Genomic DNA, 21,303 nt, shown 5'->3' on the forward strand with positions numbered 1-21,303 from the left:
TAGTTCTCTGTACAGGGTACAACTTTCCACTGTCACTCATTCATTCTTCATTGCTGAGAAGGAATAACTTTTCAGATTAGATATGCATTTGATAACAACCTTTCAGCCACCAAAGCCTGGCTGTGGCCCACGATAAGCCTTAAATAGGTAATGGGAAATTCCAGCAGCGTGGGGAAACATAAGCAAGCCCAAAGCCAGCACTCCACCCACCACCCCCACGGCATAGGTGGTGTGACTGGAGCACAGGGAGGGAAGAGGGAGCACCGACAGAGCACACAACACTCCGGTGCACAGCAGATAACGACAAGTTCGGAGCCTTTTAAACAGCTATAAACTTTGCTAAAACAAACAAACATGAAAACCAGACCCGCCGCCCTCACAAGTGCATGAGGTTTGCTACAGTGCACCTGAAGTTAAGGATCCCAGTCCAAGACTCAGCTGCCACCACAGCTCATTTCACAGCCTGAAGCTCCGGAGAGTCCCTCAGGAGGCACAGGGCACTTCTTCCCACTGCCTTGAGCCAAGAAGGTGAATCACAAAGAGGTTAGCTACAGAAACACCACCTGCCACTGCTCACAAATCCTCAGAAAATTGCTTTCAAATCAGGGCCATTTATTTCAAAATCTAAAACACTATGAGAAAGCCACCGTCATTTTTGGATACAAGCCAGCATGTCACTCACCAAGACCTCTTAAATGTCTTTCCTTGAACTAATTATAGGACAGGTCTCTAAATGATGCCTCATTTTGTTTACAGATTGCTTTCAGATAACTTTCAGATACGCTGAGAAGTAATCACCCAGTTTCGGTACAGACTGCTGTCATAAGAACTTTCTCCAAGAAGCCAGACCGTAAGTTCCAGTTGCAAGCTCACTCATTAGCTTTCTACTAGCTATTAGCTTTCACCTAAAGGTGAAAGGACTGCAGGGTTGCACGAGCAGGGAGCACTTAAAGAAATGACAGAAAATTGCTTTGATGTGGATAAGGAATAGTAAGGTAACATTTCTCTGCTCAGGTGCTGTCAGGATTTCACTAAGTCGGGGAGAAAGGTTCACCCTATCCTCCTACAAGCATCAGTAACAACAGTGAGCTCACATAAATCTGTTCTGAAAAGCCAAAGGCATACAAGGTGGGGGGTGGGGGTGAAATGTGAAGAAATTATCTCTGACTAAGCTACAAAGCTTTGCCAGCTGCACAACAAGCAGTTTCCTTCTTGGCAGTGGACTTCATTCATCTGCTAGGTGATTTTGGCTAATAGTTTCAGAATTACTGGTGTCTTTTCCAGCTGCTGCCTGTTCCAACTTGTATCACCATTCATTCCCTGCCCAGCTGCATTACCTATGTTAGTCAGCCAGTACCGGAGGCTGGCAAATGAAGTGGAAGAGCTGGCGAGCAAATCGATCCCTTCAACATAACACCCAAATTGTCATGTCCGCTTAGTTCACAATGACTTTTAAATCAGTGTCACACTCGGTGGTCAACACACAGAGGTACCTCCTCCGTGTCAAAAGAGTTCCAGCTCAGCATCTCCCTCCCTGCCCTGGCCAGCATCCTACTTGTACCCATCACCCCATAACAGCCTCTCACAACCCTTCTCTAGATCTTCAGTTCCCAGATCCTTTCTGCTCTAGATCCCAAACTGATCATTCTTTGCTGTGAAATTACACAGGTGCACCGTGGCTACAAGCCATTGCTGGGCTGATCACTGAAACCAGCTGGTTTTTCTGGTACCATAACCTGGCTGCTCAGCCACCAGAACTGCTGCCCGCTGTATGGTCACAGGTCAGTCACGCTTCAGCTGCACCATCCCCGATGATCAAACAGCTGCCCACAGAATTCAAAGCAAGGTTTACAGCAATAGAAAAAAAACCCCAAACAAGCACAAAAAACCCCATCTGCACACAACATGGGCCCCTGGCTCATGCACAGCATCTCTATCCACAGCATTTTCCCCTCCCGCCACCCCAGCTGTCCTGACAAGCAGAGCTGTTCACAGGGGAATGTCCTTAATATACTGCAGCAACACTTTCTCCAGGGTTCACAGAGCACTTACAGAAAATACCATTTCCTTAACTTATTTTAAAGGGAGAGCTTCAGTGCTCCAAGTGTGTAAAGCCTTCAACAGTAGCATTTAGACCCTTTCCCACCCCCACCCCTCCTGCACTGGAAGACACGACTCAACCCAGTTTACTTTGGGACACAATGTCCTGCTACTCAATGGGCACTGGGAACATTTGGTTACTTGTCTACTTGATTAATTTAAATTTATTGCAGGCTGAGCTAACATGTTCAGTAAACAACTTCACACACATGACGCAAAAGTTGGATGTCAGAGACATTTGCCAAGAAGTTCAGAATTTTGCAATTTAACCATACACTTTAATTACAATGCATGCCTTAGTTATTTAGGTAGGTTAGTGTGTTAAGAAGTTATTAATTAGTATTTTAATTCTTCAGGAAGTGATTCTTTGTTGCAAAGTCCTACTCAGTTAATTGTTTTAACCTCTGAAAATTAAGTCCTAAACAAGTCCTTTGTCAGATTAAAATGAACAGTAAATCAACTTTTAAATTTGAAAAAAATTACAAAGAAAACAATTATTTTTTAGCTTCCTAAACTTCCATTTCATTTAAACCAGCACTTAAAAATAATAATTAAAAAAGTGAAATACCAAATAGAAACTAATTATTTTAAATGCTGATCCATGTGGCGACTGAAACATCTTACACCAGCAGAACTGCACAGATGGAAACAGATCTCCCCTGTGTACCAAGAACAATCCTTCTGGAGGCTCAGTGTAAACATTTTTATTCCAAGCAGAGTCAGATCAATCCAGAAAGAAATGTTATTTCAAGTAAACAGCACTGGATTAAGCTAAATTAAGGGTCAGGTGCTCCAGGTAAACCAGTCTGAAGCATTCCCGCTGTTAGACACCGCTTCCTAAACAAGACCTGACTTGCTGCTGCTTTATGCACAAGCTTAAACTTCAGTAGGGAAGTAACAAAATCACGCGGATGGCCAGAGCTCAACATTCACACGCAATTTGGATGCAATTTGGTATTTCAGGTCTGATCCCACTTCCTGCCCAGTCCAAGAGTCTTGTACAGGCGTTTGTGAGAACCAGAAACTCTACAGGGACTCTCTGAGAGTAAGCCAGCCAAAGCCGGAGACGCAAACAAGCCAGCTGGGCTGGAACAACCACCTTCATGTGGTTCTTGAGTCAGAATCAAAACTGTTAGAAAAACGACTGACTCTTCAGAAGAATGACATCACTTCTAGGAGCTCTGGCTTTTCGGTTATTCCTGTCTGCTGCTATTGCACCTTTACACAGACCTATTAGCTGGCCACACCTACCCAATTTTTAGTTCTTTCTGCGTAGGGAGATATCATAAGGACCCTCTTTACCTACAGAGAGGGTGGGCATGGCCACAGTACCACTACAGAATACAGCTGCAGAGCTCCAGCTGCTGGGCTGCCCTCCTTCAGCCTGGCAAGAGACCTTGCCGCTGCCTAAGGTGTGGAGACCCGGTCCCTCCAGATCCACCTCGTTCTTGCCCCAGCACGAGGCCAGAGCGCAGGATAAGTTTGCTCTTGGTATTTTTGCAGAGCAGCCTTATGTGGAGCGGAACATCTGGACAAAGTTGAGAGGAAGGGTGAACTCCATGGGGCACCATGGAGAAGTAGTCAGGCAGGTAAAGGTGGCCATCAGTGCCTCAGTTTTGTTTACAAAAGGCAGGCAGGAGGAAAACACGTGGAATAAGCTCACTTTGCTGAAATTTATACCCTTACTTGAAACAATAACCATTAAAACAGGGAGGCAGGCAATCACAGGAGTTCAGCAAAAACATGGAGGAAGCACTGGTTTTAATGTCAAAGAAGCCAAAGATGTCACAGCCGCCAAAGACAGCAGATGGCTTGCGCTGACTATCAGGAAGGGGCTGGTAAAAGAAGCGTAACCAGAGCTTGGCCATGAGGAGAGAGCGAGAAACACAGAAATCCAGCTTTCAGATCTTGCTCACCCCAGGAAACACCATTGCACCAGGAGCAATAGGCAGGAGAACAGCACCAGCACCTTCCCCAGACAGAGCTGCCTCAGTGGGAAGAGGACCTTGGCTAAACCACTACCTCCACAGTCAGCATTATCTCTGGAATACACCAGGGAGGAACAATCACTCGGATATTTGTACTCCTTAAGCTACAAGATGCTACAAGGACAAGGAGGGGAAGCCCAAAACCCACATTCCTCCCCCCCATGCCACTCTTTCCCCCCCTCCCTCTTTGAGAAAGTACCTGATTTAACAGCCTCCTCAAAGAAGCAGCTCTTTTAAGCAGCTTTTTCCTTAAAGCCATGTCTGCATTTTGCTGGTAGATACACAGTTTGGGTGGTATTTGGCAGTCTGAGGGATGGTGTCCATACCTCTTGATAAATACAATACCCATTAGGTTTCGCCACCTTCGTTGATCTCAGCTGGCTATAGAATAAGAATCCCTTTACCGGATTGAAGCTGAGGGCTAGTCAGTGCACAGCTTGTGACTCACATCCATCCTACACATGAAAATAAACACCCTCTGTGTATTGTCAGTGTATTCAAGGTGTAAATACATACAGTTGTATACACTCTCTGTTTTATATACAGAGAGTGAAAGAAAACAGACCGAACCACAGCAAACAAAGTACTAGTAAATAACCTATCCCCTTCTGGAGAAACGCTTATGGCAACAAAAATTAAGAGCCTTTCACTCTCTTGCTTTTGCAGAGGCAGAAGTAGCAGCTGGAGTGCCTGGTGAATCTTGTGACGGGGAGGGATTCCTGAGGGCTGGGAAGGCACAAAAATGAAATGGTAAGCTACCCTTTTCCTGTGCTGCAAAGCAGCTGAAGCTTGGGGGCAGACAGAATTTCAGTTAATTACCAATAGAAAATAATCTCAAGAGCAAACTATGACTACATATACACAATTAACTCTGTCCACATGAGAACACAAGCGGGAAGTATGGGTCTGGTGTTTGCAACTGAAGCCCCATCCCATTATGACCATTGAGAAACCTCAGATCTACAAGCAGGAGACACAATCCACACCAAGACTAGACGACAAAACAAAACAGCGTTTCTAATCCATCCAGCTTCATATCCAAGTTCTCTTCACAGATGAGGGAGTTGTGAAACAGGGCATAAATTATGCCAGAGAAAAGGTCTTTGATCTCTGCTCTAGCATTCTAACAAAGCATTTGGCATTTCTCTCTCTCACTTTACTAGGGAGACTGCTCTCTGGATGGTTGCCTCCTTACTGTTTGCATCTCTACCCAGAGGTAAATATACTATAATGCACATCTAGGAGTTTGTGGAAGTATTTATATGTGACTACACAAACTGAAAACTGAGAATCTTGGAGCAAAACAAAACAAATATGTGCTTTGAATATATTTCATCACAGTCCATGGTTTGCAAGTACAGGTAATAACCTTCAGATAAACCTCTATATCTGAAAGAAGCGGTTTCAGGCCCACAAATCTTTACCTATAAATTTTATCCTGCCCACATCCTTAAAAATACCCTACCATTTCCATAATGTTAAGAATGACTTGGAATCTCATCCTTTACAGCCCCAGCTGCCTTGCATCTGTTTTTGTATTTAAACTCATTAAGTTGCTGGGCTCCCTACAGGCACAACCAGGTAAAGGAAAGGACTAGAGCCCAGCAGCAGTCTCTCCCCAAATCTTTGCACATGCTCTGCCAAGCTCTAGCAGAGTCGGGTTTCTGACATTATATACATCACATATGATCTTCCCTATGAAAGAGATACACTGGTATGTGCCAGTGAGGGAGGTGTGGTTTTGGGGGGTTTTTGGTTTTTTTTTTTTGTTTGTTTGGTTTTTTTTTTTTACAAGCTGCAGGGGCAACTCCCTCTAATTTCATAGAATGGTTTGGGTTGGAAGGGACCTTAAAGATCATCTAGTTCCAACCCCCCTGCCAGGGGCAGGGACACCTTCCACTAGACCAGGTTGCTCAAAGCCCCATCCAACCTGGTCTTGAACACTGCCAGGGATGGGGCATCCAAAACTTCTCTGGGCAACCTGTTCCAGTGCCTCACCACCCTCAAAGTAAAGAGCTTCTTTATATCTAATCTAAATCTACCCTCTTTCAGTTTAAAACCATTACCCCTCATCCTATCACTACATGCCCTTCCAAAAAGTGCCTCCCCAGCTTTCTTGTCGGCTCCCTTTAGGTACTGGAAGGCTGCTATAAGGTCTCCCTGGAGCCTTCTCTTCTCCAGGCTGAACAACCCCAACTCTCTCAGCCTGTCCTCATAGGAGAGGTGCTCCAGCCCTCTGGTCATCTTCCTGGCCCTCCTCTGGACTCGCTCCAACAGGTCCATGTCCTTCTTATGTTGGGGTCCCCAGAGCTGAATGCAGTACTCCAGGTGGGGTCTCACAAGAGTGGAGTGGGGGGGGGAGAATCACCTCCCTCAACCACTCCTGGTCATGCTTCTTTTGATGCGGCCCAGAATGCAATTTATTTCCTTATCTGAGGCTTAAATTCAGCAATATTAAGACCTCTGCGTGTGGTCAAAACTCCTCTATTTGCCCAGAAATGCTTCACATTTACCAGGCACAGCAGTGGTTCAGGACATTACGCTTCATCTGGAACTAGTCTCTCTCTCTTCCAGAAGCACAACTGACATTTTTAGGGAAAACTTTCATGTGTCTCCACAGAGCAGTGTGAAAATTCTATTGCCACTCAGGATGTGCTCTTTTGGTAGCTGAGCGCACCTGCGAGCACGTGGAGCCATTTAAGTGGCTACACTTTGACTCTTCCCCCTCCTTAAAATAAGGGAATCCAAGTTCAGTGTTTCTGAGCAAGCAACTGGGATCACAAACAGCCCCCTACCCTTCCCAAAGTACTTTTGTATGTAGGCGAGACGTGAGCTTCTAAGGAATCACACAACACTACTACCTTGTCAGGTTAACACATTTCGGTTTGAGCTCGTAAGTACTCAGAAACACAAAGAAATTCCCTGTTGCCTTGTTTTTAACACTGGAACATTTTTCTGCTTAACCCATTACTTCCACTATTAAACTACTTTGTCTACTGTCAGAACTGCACTAATACCACCAGACTGAAGTTGAGAGACATGCTCAAGAGCTTTCCACTTCCAGGTCCTTTTCCACAAGGCATAAACTCCAAATTGCCTACTGGCATCCCAGATTCCTCCAGTACAAGCAATATATAATTAATAAATGAAGACGGTTACCCTAGATCATCTTCAGGGGAGGAAAGGAGGGAGAAACAAAGAGCCCAATCTTCACAAGCTTCCCTGCACCAGCCTTTGGATACTGAAGCAGCAGTTTTTTCTCATTGCAGGAATCTTACAGATTGGTTAGATTAGCACACTCAACTTCACCTTGAGAGTCTTAAGCACTTGGGCAACATTTAAAACACACAATTAAAAAAAAAATCCACAAAATAAAGTCATCTAACTTTACATTTGAGTATTAGAGCTGCAAGTGAAAGCTGTGTACCAGCACGTGTTTTTTCCAAGGTAGAGAACTACACCTTCCACATGCAAAGCTTACCAGGTAGATCAGACGAGCACCCGCTTCGCGCGCCCCAGTGGCAGCTGCCACCATCCCCACCGCATGGCTGCTGTGGTCTTCTGGCCAGGAAGATCTCTGCTTCCACTCCTCCTGCTGCATCAATAGTCTCAGTGAGAAGCTTAACACAGCCTCACCGGACTCTAGCATAACTTTTCTCTTTTTCTCAAGACTGGCTTCTGTAAGAGGGCACTTATCTGACTCCTACCCAGAAGTCTGCTCTTCCCATCTACAAAAGACCTCATGCAGCTGTAGGGTCTGTTAAATAACTCATTACAGCCAGATTTCAGTCACCTGTTCTTGTCCCAGGCAATCAGCAGTGCCCCCTTTTTCGCCTTCCGCTGCCCTGCTTTTACCAGCTGAAAGCAATATAGGGCAGGGTGGTTTGAACCCCATGGGTGTTTATAGAGTCATCACAAGTGTTACAAGGGTTGTTCACCATATCATGCAGGAAAGGAACGGTTACGCTGAGCACTGCTGTCCTCCCACTTCAGAAAGAGAATAAAGAGCCGAAAAGCAAATAGATGCACTTCTAAAACCAATATCAAATTTAGAAGTGACGGCAATCAGGAGATAGGCCTAACACCCTTTCTCCCTTTTGCTCATTAAGCAAATGCTTACTGTCCATTTTTTCTGAATAGACCTACAAGTTTTGTTGATTTCAGGGTTATCTTGTCTTCATCCATGTCCAACGCCATATGCCGCAAGCACTCTCTCTCCTAATGACATCCCGTGGACAGGATTCTTCCCACCAGAAAGCTCTTCTGGAGGCTGGCTTCTTCCAGGGCTTTCAAAACACCTGCAGCAGCCTGAGGCACACTCGTGTCCCCGCTGTGGTTAGCTAATCACGGTCAGCCATCACCACAGTCTGCTTTCAGACATGGCCTTGCCTCGGAGATGCTCTGCTGAGCACAACCTTACTCGGCTCCCCAGGCCCAAACAGCACAAGGACGGGTCCCAGGCTGCTCCCTCCTCTCCCCGCCCTTCCTCGGCTGGCGCTGGACCTTCGCGGTGTGCTGGGCACAGCTAATGGCCCTGGCTGGGTATGTCACTAATTGCAGGGCTGAGGCAGTCTCCTTGGGGAGCGTAGGGTCGTACGTGCTGTGGCAGTAAGGGTACAATACAGCGGAGGCTAAGGTTTATCTTAAATAAAATAAGACCCTTGTTTGGATACTGTTATAATTCAGGTTCCCCTTGAGAAGCAAAACCTGGTCAGCAACTGGTACAGCCTGAAAATGGTTGAGCTCCCCACACAGTAAGAGGAGTCTCCTTCCACCGGCAGCCAGAAATAGTACTGGGGACAAGTGTTTTTTTCAGCAAAAAGTTTACATTGCTGGGCAAAAGTGGAGTGGGATTTTCAGCTGAAAAATCTGAAAACCTAAGGAAAGCAGATGTTTGGTGATAGAGTTATAAATGAAGACACTTAATTGGCTTTGTGATCTAGCTTTCTGAATTATACTTTTCCTTCTTTGACGTCTGGATGGACACAATGTGACACCAAACAAGCCTCAAAACAGGCACTGATTAATGTGGAAACAGAGGCCCGAGCATGTAACAAGCCGAGCCCTGGCTGATGTCAGTGACTTCAAGGGGGAACTGGTCTTCAGCCCAATATATGCACAGAGCTAGTGCAGGCCTAGAACACAGGAATGTCAACACTGCAACCAAGAACATTTATTTCTACATTTAGTCTGATTACTTACCCCTTACGCTTCACAGAAATTTGGCCGTGAAAACAGATTGAGTTGTTTCACAGTTAAACCACGACACACAGCGAATTTTAGCTTTTCTTGGCACAATTGCAGAGTCATGCTGCTTTTGTTCTGCTCCCTGCTGGGGATGAGTTTTCCATCCAAATTAATTCATTTGCATTTTAATTTATAAAATCATTTTATGAAACAGGTTTGGTCAAAGTGTTAATTTAAGCCCACATTCTGTGTTGAAAACACCTAGTTGTCCATGCTTTATAAATGCATAGAAACCTTCTTACATAACCTGGTCTTCCCCTAGAAAATATACCACCACAACCTAGTAAGAGTTTTCCTACATGATAGTGGCAGACTCCCCCATTTCTGCAAGTTTTAGTATAGTTTCAACTAACTTGGAAGAATTTATAAAAATAATTAGTATCAAAGTTACTAAATGAGCAGTGTGTCTAAGTGAGATTCATCTGGCTTCCTGCCCTGCCTGTCCGCCTGGTTGTCCACCAGCAGGCGACCCTCACCCCGGTTCTTGCACGTGCTGGAATTGGTTGGTAAGGTTGGTAACATCTCTGCCTGATGTCCAGGCCACCCGTACAAAGTATCTGTCTCCCCGAGGCCTTGGAAAAGTCATTTACCTAAAGTGGGAATGACAGACCTTCTTTCTGGGGTACTGGGAGAATGACTCTACCAGAGTATGGGAGGCCACAGGAAAGGTGTTGGCAAGAGTGCACCAAGCCAGACCTGCAGAAAAAAGCCCTGTTCTGTCAGACCCTCTGCAAGACGTCGCAGGGTGTCCTGGTTTCAGCTGGGATAGAGTTAACTGTCTTCCCAGTAGCTGGTACAGTGCTATGTTTTGAGTTCAGTATGTGAAGAATGTTGATAACACTGATGTTTTCAGTTGTTGCTCAGTAGTGTTTAGACTACAGTCAAGGATTTTTCAGCTTCTCATGCCCAGCCAGGGCACAAGAAGTTGGCACAGGACAGAGCCAGGGCACGTGACCCAAACTGGCCAACGGTGTATTCCATACCATGGGACGTCCCATCTAGTTTAGGAACTGGGAAGTGGGGAAGGGGAATCGCCGCTCGGGGACTGGCAGGGTGTTGGTGGGCGGGTGGTGAGCAATTGCCCTGCGCATCATTTGTACATTCCAATCCTTTTATTACTACTGTTGTCATTTTATTAGTGTTATCATTATCATTATTAGTTTCTTCTTTTCTGTTCTATTAAACCATTCTTAACCCACGAGTTTTACTTCTTTTCCTGATTTTCTCCCCCATCCCACTGGGGGGGGGGGGAGTGAGTGAGCGGCTGCGTGGTGCTTAGTTGCTGGCTGGGGTTAAACCATGACACAGGAGAAGGGAGACAGGAGCCTCTAGCGCATTATGTACAAATGGGGAGCCATGATCTGATAGGTGAGCAGTGGGAGTTGCAGGAGACCAAATTCATCCAGGACTTTTCTCTTGCTGATGCAACACCCTTTTCACGCTTCTCCTTTTTTCAGCCAGACTTCCTACAAAACCAAAACTTGCTTATTAATCATATCTGCCCATCTTCACTTCCCTGCATCCCCTTTTCCTCTTGTGAACTGACCAATTAATTAAAATCAAATCAGACACCTGATCTCAAAGACCAAGATTCCCAGAAGCTGGGAGAAAAATCACCAGCTAAGGAGACGAGTTCAAGCAGCACCCACACTGACAAAGTGAAGGCAACTTTCACACAGCAACATCTGTCCTGCTGCACAGCTGGATAGACACTGAGCATACGTGGCCCTCAGTCCTGGCATAGCACATACTGCCTCCTGCCTGGCTGGGAGCAGGAGGACATAGGCAGAAGAAGGGGGAAGAGGAGAGGCAGTAATGATGCGACAAAGCCAAATCATAGGAAACCTGGTGTCCCTAGCTCTGCTGTGCACTGAGAAAGTTGTCTGTTTTTTATTCCAGGTCAACCAGACACAACGAGCCATGCATTTGTCGGAGAAACTGTCATTTTGCCTTGCACCACCACCTCTCCTGGAGAGTTGATCTCTTCCAATTTAATGCTCTACTGGCAGATAGAATCTGTCTTAGTGCACTTTTTTCGCAATGGACAGGATTTGCTGGAGTTGCAGGATCCATGTTACCATGGCAGAACTAGTCTTTTTTTGGACCAGATGAAGCATGGCAACTTTTCCTTAAAGCTTTCCAACGTCCAATTACTCGACACAGCTGTATATACTTGCATCTACAGACAGACTGGGGATCTTCTCAACAAAACACAGAAATCTAAAATTAAACTCATTGTATCAGGTAAGATTTTTTTTTAGTTCAGAGGGAGGGAGTCGAGGGCAGCATTTCTTGTTGACAAGCCATGTATGGCCATCGACTGGGATGACTTCAATTTTTAAAGCAAATCTTCACTCAGTTTCACTCTGTTCCTTGCTTTTGTTGAAAGAATAAGTAAAAAGGGGAAAAAAAAAAAAAATGCATCTTTGTTCAGCTTCAGCGCAGCGTATCCACAGAAGCAGCAGGACTCCTGAAGGCAAGCCACCTGCCTCTTCCCTCTCCCTTCACAGAAGACATTAATGAATAATGAGGTCTTCCTGACTTTTAAGCATTTGATTATTTATCGGTTTGTACTGTCCTGGATTGACCTTGTCCCAGAGGAACAGGGGTTTGTTTCATTGTTTGCACTTGGGTCTGTGAAGCAGGATTAGTTTTATCTCTGGCAATTGGATCCAAAGTCCAGGCCATATACCCTTTCAGATGAAAGACAGGCAGTTGCTAATTACCTTTTCCCTTGCAGCTGGAAGATCTAGATCTGGTGGCAAGGCTGGACACATGCAACAAGAATTATTATTTTTTCTTCCTTAGGAAAATGAGTGAGACCATAACACATGCTTGAATAACGCCAAACAACTGAGCTAACACGTTTGAACTACCTACAAGCATGGCCAGCAGAATGATGGGGCATTGGGTTTGACTAGCTGACCAACTGAAAAAGCAAATTAAAAAAAGGGTATAGATATCAAAACGAATCATAGTTTTTTAAGGTGTCTTGCTTGAATAATTCAGCTGGAAACTTTCATTATGGTCAACCACACACATTTAATTCTGCTTAAAATAGAAAAATTCTGTTTTCAAGTCATATAAGCGCTCTAATATCTTTGTTTTCATGCACATCATTCTGAAGAGAAAAATGTTTTTAAAATGTAAAGTGAAATACATTAGTTCAGAAAATTTCAAAGTGAAATATTTAGCAGTTTTCAAAATAAAAAAAAGTGGTTTAAAAATGCAGAATCAATGTTTTCATCATCTAATTTTGGGAGCAATAAGGTGTCTTACTCTGATTTAATTCTGTGATCATAATTCAACTTTCAATTTGTTTGACAAATGTATTCTTTCTCAGAAAAAAACCACTAACCCTTAGATCAATTATCACTACCCTTTTTCTGTTCTAGGCTCAAACAAATAACTTTGATTATTATGTTTTTTTCCAGCTCCATCTAGCATTGAGGAGGCTCCTTCCCCTTCCGGTAAGGCAATACTCCTTAACCTGCTAAGTGTCTAAGTGATTATCCAGTGCTTTAATGTGAATTTGCAAGACTGGTAAAATGTGCTGAATAGAGAAAGTCCAGTAGACTTATGGTGCTTGTTCTTTCTTACCAAGTCTAGCAAAATACAGCTGTCCCAGACAGGTAAAAATATCTCCACCACTAAGACAGACCTAGACTGCAGAAAGAATATTGAAGTGCCAGCGGTTACTAGTCCGTAAAGCTACTCACCATTATGGGCATCATAAAAAGCAAGAAAACCCAAGTAACATGAAAGCCATTTGGTTCTGGCAGTTAAGGCCTTTGTAAATTACCTTGGTGTGAATGAACTACCAGACCAAGAGATTTGGGGGTCTTTTGGGGTAAATAAGGTAATAAATATTCTAAAAATACATGATTAATGACTCCATATAAGCTCTTCTGGGAAAATTAAAGTAGATCTCATCCAAAGGCAATTCTTAAGTATAGTGCAGATGCTAATGTCTAGGTTTAATCATTTCAGAGAAGTAACTACATTAGGGTCACTTGTAAACACTGCCGGAGTGAATACAATACAGAAAGGCTGTCCAGCTCTGACATGCCATTGTCAGTAAATTCTCCCATAAAAATCCTGCTTATAAGCCAAATTAATCTTATTAGCTCTACAAAATCTTAAATTGGTATCGAACCTGTAACATTTTGTCATATAAAAATCAATAGCTGCAATTGGTATTTTACTCAGTGTAGCTGAAAGATACAATCCATTACATAACAATAATTATATTAGAGTTAACATAGTAAGTTCAGTGACAATACGATGTTACAGCCATATCAAGTAGCAATAAACTCAAATAGAAACTAAGGAAGAGAAATGTTCCAGTATTTTATCTCATGACCACACAGAAAAAATCAGATCAGTACTTCATAAGCAATAAACAACTTGAAAAATTACAGGAAATATCCTTTTTTAGACCTAAGACAGCTCCTCTAGCTGGCTTAAAGGTCTTTAAAAGATATGAAGTTAAATTCGAGATGGTTATCATGTGCCATCAGTGACACAGCACCACATTATAACGTTATAAAAGCAAACAGAACAGGAGCTAGAATATCTCTAGCTGTTACCTTCCACAAGAAATAAGAAATTACCAAGGGTCAAGCCTTTTTAATGCAGTAGCAGTGGAAGATTTTCAAAACGAAAAGGTAAGTAGGCTGTATTTAAAGGAGATAGATATATCTCTGTTTGACTCAGCCAAAAACTTTTTGACAGCTTTTCGTTAATATAAACTATTTCTTACCATGAAGAGGTATTTTCTTTGGGGGGGGTGGGGGGGGGAAGTGATTGGGACAAGGGGGAGTGTTTCAGCTTTGCTGTAGGAGAACAAACTGAATCACACACTTTAGACACATGAAGGTTCTTGTACTCCTAGATTTTGGAGGCTGGGGATGGAGGAAAGAACAAAAGCCTAACTTTTGAAACATAATTTTTTGCAAAAAGGAAAAAATATTTCCTGTTGTCAACTGCTTTTAAAGAAAATTGTGAGCCACAGCTCCCAATTTTTTTTATTTTCAGCAATTTCTTAAGAAAGGGAGGAAGAGAATCTGTTTTGTATTAGTTTTTATTTTGGAAGGGACTTAGAAAAGTTAAATGACCTGCTGAGAACAAAGACACTGTAGTATGCAGAAATAGTTCTCACATTTTGCAGTCATCATAACCAGATCGGCAGATACTTATTATTTTTATATAAAACAGAAACAGTTTTGATCTGTTTCATTTCTGGTTTCTGTTTATTTGCTGGATTATTTTTCCTAATTATTTTAAAGAGCCTAATTTTACTGTCACTCTGGGTTTCTTGCAAGGCTTCTTCTGGGCCAATCAAAACTTGTTTTAATTTTTTTCTGGGAAAAATGAAAGTCCCTAGGCCTGGAAGAGGTCACAGGAGGCCAGGAGACTTGCTATAAGCCTACATTTATTTCAAAGCGTTACTGAGGACTACCCAATATTTACTTGCTCTTTACATGTTAATACCACGTACTCCTTCTAGGAAGAAGGGGAGGAAGCACCCCTACTAGCAGTAAATTAACTGCAGCAACATTCTGAAAGCTGATACCACAGCAATAGGAACAGCCTAAGAATTGGTATAGAAGACAATATACAGCCTGAACTTCCCAGAGAACGACTTGGACCTAAACACTTTTAGGAAAAATTTCTCTACTGCTTAAGTCAGGGGTTCAAAATCTTTTTTTACTCGTGTATCACATCCAGCATGCGTTGCAGGTACCATCTGTGCCAAGGCTAATCTCTGCCCCGTGTCCAGGCTGTGGCTTACGTACCAATAGTGGTACGCAGTGCTGCTACCGTCTGAGTGTCTGCAGCCTAGACTTCTTATTACCATTATTTATGGACTCTTAATCACAATGCCTATCTCAGGCCCTAAGTAGGTAGAATGATAATGTATTTTATACTCCTTCAGTTGTGCTATCAGGATTTCCAATGAGTATTCTCAGTCGTCCAGAAAAGGACCTGGTACTCATTGTTGCTGCATGTCTGTGCCTTTTCTATGAAGGAGAAAAAATGATTTGTCACAGTACTTTGAGACTGGTTTTTCTGGATTGTACACACACACACAAAGAAGAATTTTGAAAATGAGCCCAAATCCGCATGATTGTACAAACAACCCTCCATCAATGCATTCACGTAAAATGTATCACACAAACTTCAAATACACTTCTCGTCAAGCCACCAGTTACATGCCAACTTTCTCTTTCTTATTTTTTCAGGACACAGTCAGATTTCCTCCAGAAGCCCTGCTGATGTGCCGTGTCTGGCTATGCTTCCCCTCTCTTTCCATCTCCTGGTCACACTGGCGGTTTGGCACTTGTAACTGGGGAAGCCAACCTTCTCTTTGGGAAGTTCTCCTCACCAGAAGACCTCACTGGGCGGAACAGCTCTGTAGGGTTAGCATGACAACTGTTCTAGAGCCACATGAAAGAAACACCACTAGCTGAAAACAGACCTAGCACTATGTGTTTCTGTCCCACATTTTGGTGTTCCACAAAACCAAAGGCAGCAAAACTCAGAGGTGGAAAGTCTGCTTTTCCGTTTGTTTCTTGGAGCGCAGTTTTAGTGCTGCCGGTATGAACGTTTTATTTTGGATTTTGTGGGTTTGCTTTAATAATAGGATAGAAGACTCACAAAACAACAAGGTCACGTTATAAATTACCCTAGTGAGATCTTTTGCCCAAGATCTCATCTGCTGTCCAAGAGAACTGAAAGGAGGAAAAAGGGCAATTACCCTCTGTGTCAGATAAAAACTGGAAGTAGGGAGACGCTCGCGTTTTGTGAAACATAAGAAAGGAAACCTTGTGAAACTTGAGCCTGTGGAACTTTAGCTTCTATTTTTAGTCTTAAGCGTCACAGGCTATCAGTAGCAACTTTTTTTCCACAAGAAATGTAGTATTTCTTCAGCGGAAGGGTAAAGCTGACCGAGAAAGATGATGGAAAGTTCATAAAACATCAACATGGAGGAAGGAAGTGATGTATTATTACAAAAATCCACTAAAATCCACTTCTAAATAAGCCAAAAGCTTTAGAAGGCTGAATTCAGTATTTTCTCTTTTTGTCATGAAACACAGCAAGGTAAATGTGATCATCCCGCAAAAGCTGGATTCTTAAGCTAGAACTGTGTGATAAGAAAATGTTACTGTGACAATGTTACTTCTTTAAAAACGGTACCTTTGGAGGAAAAAAGAATTAAAAACTGGTCAGAATAATTGTAACTGATACCTATGGAAATTAAATGGGTTTTGTTCTGGAAATGTTCGATTCAGGTAGCATAGATGTCCTGTGTAAAACAAAATTGAAAGGATCCTGTATATCAACAATATCAAGAAAGTGCAGAAGTTTTGTTTCAGGCCAGAGCTGCTGCAACCGCCCTATTACAGAACTGAGAAGCATCCAGAGAACTACTCACCCAGGCTGGTGAACAGCAGTGACTGCAGCCCACTCCTCCGGCTGTGCCCTCAAGCAGAGGGAAGTGACTCATAAGGACACTCATAAAGTCATTTTGATTTGGAACAGTTCCACTCTCTTTCCAACGGAAAGACAGGATTGTTTTTGCAAAGAAGGGAACAGAATAAAATAGAACTTAAAATGGTATCCATTGAGGTAAAGGAGACAATTACCTTTGACTTTCTTAACAAAGGGCCCTTTCCCCATGGCGGGGAAGAGAGACAAAATCCCACGCAGAGCCTCTGCTGCTGCGGCAGTGGAGCTCAGTTGGTACTTAGGCTACCCTGGGTACAGAGCAGCTTAGCGTAACAGCTGGAGTCCCACTTCACAAAATATTTGAATATAAGAATTGTACATACTGTGATTGTCTTTTTGTGTCCTACCCTCCAAATGTTTGTCTCAGATTTCATGTATTTTTCAAAACATAAGTTGATTAAAAATAAAAAACACCCAAACCCTCATGAGAGCAATTGCTTGGTATCTAAGAGTTCTTTATTTGTATTCCAGTTGTTCCTACAGTTAGCTAGGCTCCCTGTGCAATCAGAAAGTCCAAAAGGTAGAACTTGTACAGGTCTGTCAGTCCCAAAATTCTGAACTGCTTGCTCTCATCTCAAGGACTGTATGACTTCTAAAAATCTAATAGCCACTTAAGCAGCTCTCCACTTTTCAAATGGTGTTGAGGCACATGCACGACATGAGCACCTCCACTCACAAGTGCAAGCTGTATGACTACACAGCTGCAAAAATTGCTTGGGCAAGCAAATGAATAATTAAGTACCTTTATGCCGGCATACAGGGCTAGAACAGAGCCTCACTGCTGTGAAAAGGGACAGCCCAGCTGTACATTTAAGAGCGGGCACCATGCTGGCTGGTGCCTACGAGGAATGCCCAATTCCCTCAGTTGTCTGCCTCTTTCACCCTCCGACGCGATTCTCCCTGCCTGTGCAAACTGGCATGAATCACAGTAAGCACATGAGGAGACGAAGGTAGGAGGAATGAAGGGTGGGGGGAAGAAGACTGGATGACCTCTAAAAGTTGCTTACAACCCTACTTTTTTATGACTCAGATTTGCAGCAGCTCTTGGGATGTTTAAATGTCCCTGTTTATTATATTTTCCCAGAGCTGTAGTTAATGCCATTCCCAGTAGTAATATACGACCGCCATTCTGTTTTCCTGGGAGACTGCAACGGAAGGTTTGAATGACTAGCAGACCTTGATTTGTCCTTCCTTGCCTGGGTGATGACACAGTCAGCATATATCTTGAAGTTCACTCAATGTGCAGAACACGAGCAGCACATACTTGTTGTGTTTTCCAGAGTTTCATCACAAACGAGAGGGATAGCTTTGAAAACTAAGGAGCACAATAACAACTGACACATTTAAGGAGGAATCTCCACTTCTCTCACTTGTAGTACCTTGGTGGCCCACACCTATGTATTTCATATGGCAAAAGCATAGGCTGATAATCTGCTACATTAAAGAAATTCTTAAGAGATCCTTGTACCTTATTCTTGCAAAAGAATGGCTGTAAAAGTGAGTTCATTTTTTCAAGTTTGACAGTGACACTGCTAAGAGACAAAAAGGAGTTAGTTTGCTCATCTTGTAGTTATCCAAGTTTATAGTCAGGCCAGTTCAACTGGTTAATGCTTTCCACTGAGCTCCTTTCAGTTCCATACAGTGTGGGAGAAATGGCCCATATAGATCATCAGCAAGAAATGTATTTAATACATTTTATGTAGAATTTTCACTGTTATTTCAGCTAAGCCTGAGGGCAGTCATTCACATAGCATGACACCCATCATTTGAACAAGGGGTACTGAAAAATACTGAAAATAAGCATGGCAGGTGATTGTTTTTAAATATGCAGCACGAAATCATGTTGCTATGGGTAATTCAATCCTTGTTGCAACTTCTGTTTCAACTTCTGGGATTGTCCAAGTTTAGTCTCTTCTCTTCCCCTCTCTATCTCTTTCTGCAGAGATTCTGACCACCGCTGAAATCACCTTGGAAAAGATAACCAAAGATCAGTTCCTTAATTCTTCTGACGGCTAAGGCTGAGCCCTCAGCCACTGCAAGCCACAGGAAGGAGGAAGAAAACCAGCTCAAACAAAAGACTCAAGCCTGGGAATGCAGGCAACTCCCAATTATTTGCACATGGAGGATTATCCAAGCTCCCACTCTGAAAAAATAAAAAAAAAATTACATATACACACGCATATAAGATATTGCTAGCTTGCAAACACACAGACCCTTCAAGAAACAGTGTGTATTCTTCCAGGAATATTTCTTGGCCTGATAAAAGTCTCTCCCTATAAACCTTGGTTTTAGGTCACCTTGACTATTAATAGCATTATTATTATTTTAAAAAACAAAACAAAACAAAACAAAGGAAAAACAAAAAAAAAACCACCACCACCAAACTCCCACTGTGTACTTTTACGACTTTATACTCCACTTTTCCTCATTTTTCAGTGATAATTATATCACAGGAAGGCTTTAGAGCTTAATGTAAGTATATTTGATATTATACCTTCAGGGCAATAAGTAAGAAGTCACTGTGTTGAAGAAATGAGCAGGACAAAGGCATTCATTATGATGGAACTGGATTTCCTGTTTACTTTTGTTAAACAAGTAGGAAGCAATATTTGTTTGATTCCCTCTATGCATCCAAAATGTCAACACAAAAATGTCATACAGAAAACAACAGCTGGAATATTGTGCCTGGGTAAGTGAAAACCTGCACAGAACATTGTTCACAAAGTGCCCCCTGCTGACACTTGACTCACCCAAAATGTGTCTCTATTGTCACCAGAACCCGAAGGGTAAAAACGAAAAGTGCATCTCAATCCCTAACTTTCAGTTCTGCTTTTAGAAGAAAAAAGCATAGTTGTCAAATTTTTGAACACTGCAACAATCCACAGGGAAACATTTCGTAAAATGGTTTTTGTGTGTAAGCATCAATGAGGGCAAAGGGCAGAAACACAACTGAGAGGTAACAACTCCTCCCCACACCCCACAAGTTAACCCCGTCACATCTAGAAAACCAACGCAAGCAGAAGGGGCATTTATCACCGCTCCCTTTCAGTAGGGCAAAGTTCTTAAATGTTTTCTGAAGATGAAAAATAGCAGGATCCATAAGCCAGATATTGCATGCCTCCTTGTGGAGGCTTGAAGAATACACATTCTTTCACTCCTTATTTCTGATGGCGTTTAACAAAACGAATAAATCATAAACTTCTGTCCACTTGGCTGAAAATAGCAAACCCCTCAGCAGCTCCAAACAGCCCAACGGAAGGAAAGGAAAAACCCAGCTTGGCAGACAGATGTCTCTATCAATCTATAAACGCACATGGAATTTCCCTCCAAATTTACACTGGCTGAAAGCCAGGATGACAATCTTACGTCTTCCACCAAAGTTAAAAGATCTTCCATTAATAAAAAAAAATATTTTAAAATGTGTGTAGCAAAGGTTTGTACTCAGCACATTACTGTGAAATTAGAGAGAATTAAAAAAATGAGAGGCAATCCTGGTGCATTATTCTTTCTCCCTTGAAAAATCTTATGTCTGAATGACAGAAAAAAATGGTAAAAAGATGCTCTAAAATGTGATTATTTCTGAAAATAAAATTTTGTCTTTCATTTCCCTGGTGTGTATCTGTTTGTCGCATCCCCACTAAATGCCCAAGCTTCCAGCACTGACAACACTGTATGGATAGCTCACTTTTCGTAACTATCTTGAAAAAAGTTTCAGGCACTGAGGAGGAGCTGCTTCCTCAGTTACTCTTGCTACGACTCACAGTCCTAGCCCTCAAACAGTCACTGATATTGAGACCATCATTTTAGAGTACTGCTGTTATTTAGCAGATGAGATGTCATGTCAAATTAGGTGAGCTTTTCAGTTTGTATACTTGATTCTAAGCAGGTGCTACTGTGATAATCCAACCTGGAAGCCACCAGGTCAGGGATCCACATGACCGCCACTGCATCTGCTTAGAAAGGTACACAGTAGATTATTAGTAGTCTTCATTATTGGGGTATCTGGATTCAAGAATATCAGAGGACTGTAAAAAGAGGCAACATCTGGATGATCTACCAACCAACTCACAACAGCTGGTCACTGCATGATAATAGCAATTTCTTCAAAAAATAATCTTTTTCCTCGGGACACCTGAATCTTAAGATTTGGAATCTAAGAAAGTTTTATGCCACCACAGCTGCACTTACTAGGAGCTGCAGATATGATAAAACCTAAATAGATATTCACAACCTGCTGTGGTGAGAGGAGCTAATGGAAAGAGTTAACGCAGTCCCTGAGGGGAAGGGCTGAGCTCAACTTTGATGACTCTTATAGCAGAGGAAGGTACCATTAACACAGGCAGCAGCTGTTCTCCCTCTGCTCCAGGGATTTCAGTACCATCTCTGTTTTGTGCTACTTTCTTATGTTACCAAATTTCTTTTAAAACTCCTGCAGATGTAGGAAAGTCACTACATT

At 42.7% G+C, this 21,303-nt stretch overlaps 1 protein-coding gene across 6 annotated transcripts in view; it reads left to right on the forward strand.

Moving 5' to 3' along the window:
- LOC104317218 (ICOS ligand-like) overlaps positions 1-17,281 on the forward strand; it is a 36,725-nt gene extending 19,444 nt beyond the window's left edge. For 2 of the 6 annotated variants that reach the window (XM_069785008.1, XM_069785009.1), the window contains 6 exons: positions 757-850; positions 4,755-4,838; positions 5,252-5,304; positions 11,235-11,579; positions 12,770-12,805; positions 15,581-17,281. In XM_069785008.1, coding sequence (XP_069641109.1) covers positions 4,831-4,838; positions 5,252-5,304; positions 11,235-11,579; positions 12,770-12,805; positions 15,581-15,684 — 546 coding nt within the window. In that variant the 5' untranslated portion in view covers positions 757-850; positions 4,755-4,830 and the 3' untranslated portion in view covers positions 15,685-17,281. The remainder of the gene's footprint in view (positions 1-756; positions 851-4,754; positions 4,839-5,251; positions 5,305-11,234; positions 11,580-12,769; positions 12,806-15,580) is intronic. The other 4 variants (XM_069785010.1, XM_009917960.2, XR_011324995.1 and 1 more) reach the window with 3 other exon arrangements.
- The last annotated feature ends 4,022 nt before the right edge of the window (positions 17,282-21,303 follow it).

The sequence above is a fragment of the Haliaeetus albicilla genome, chromosome 6 (genome assembly GCF_947461875.1).
Source record: "Haliaeetus albicilla chromosome 6, bHalAlb1.1, whole genome shotgun sequence".
Classification (NCBI taxonomy): Eukaryota; Metazoa; Chordata; class Aves; order Accipitriformes; family Accipitridae; genus Haliaeetus; species Haliaeetus albicilla.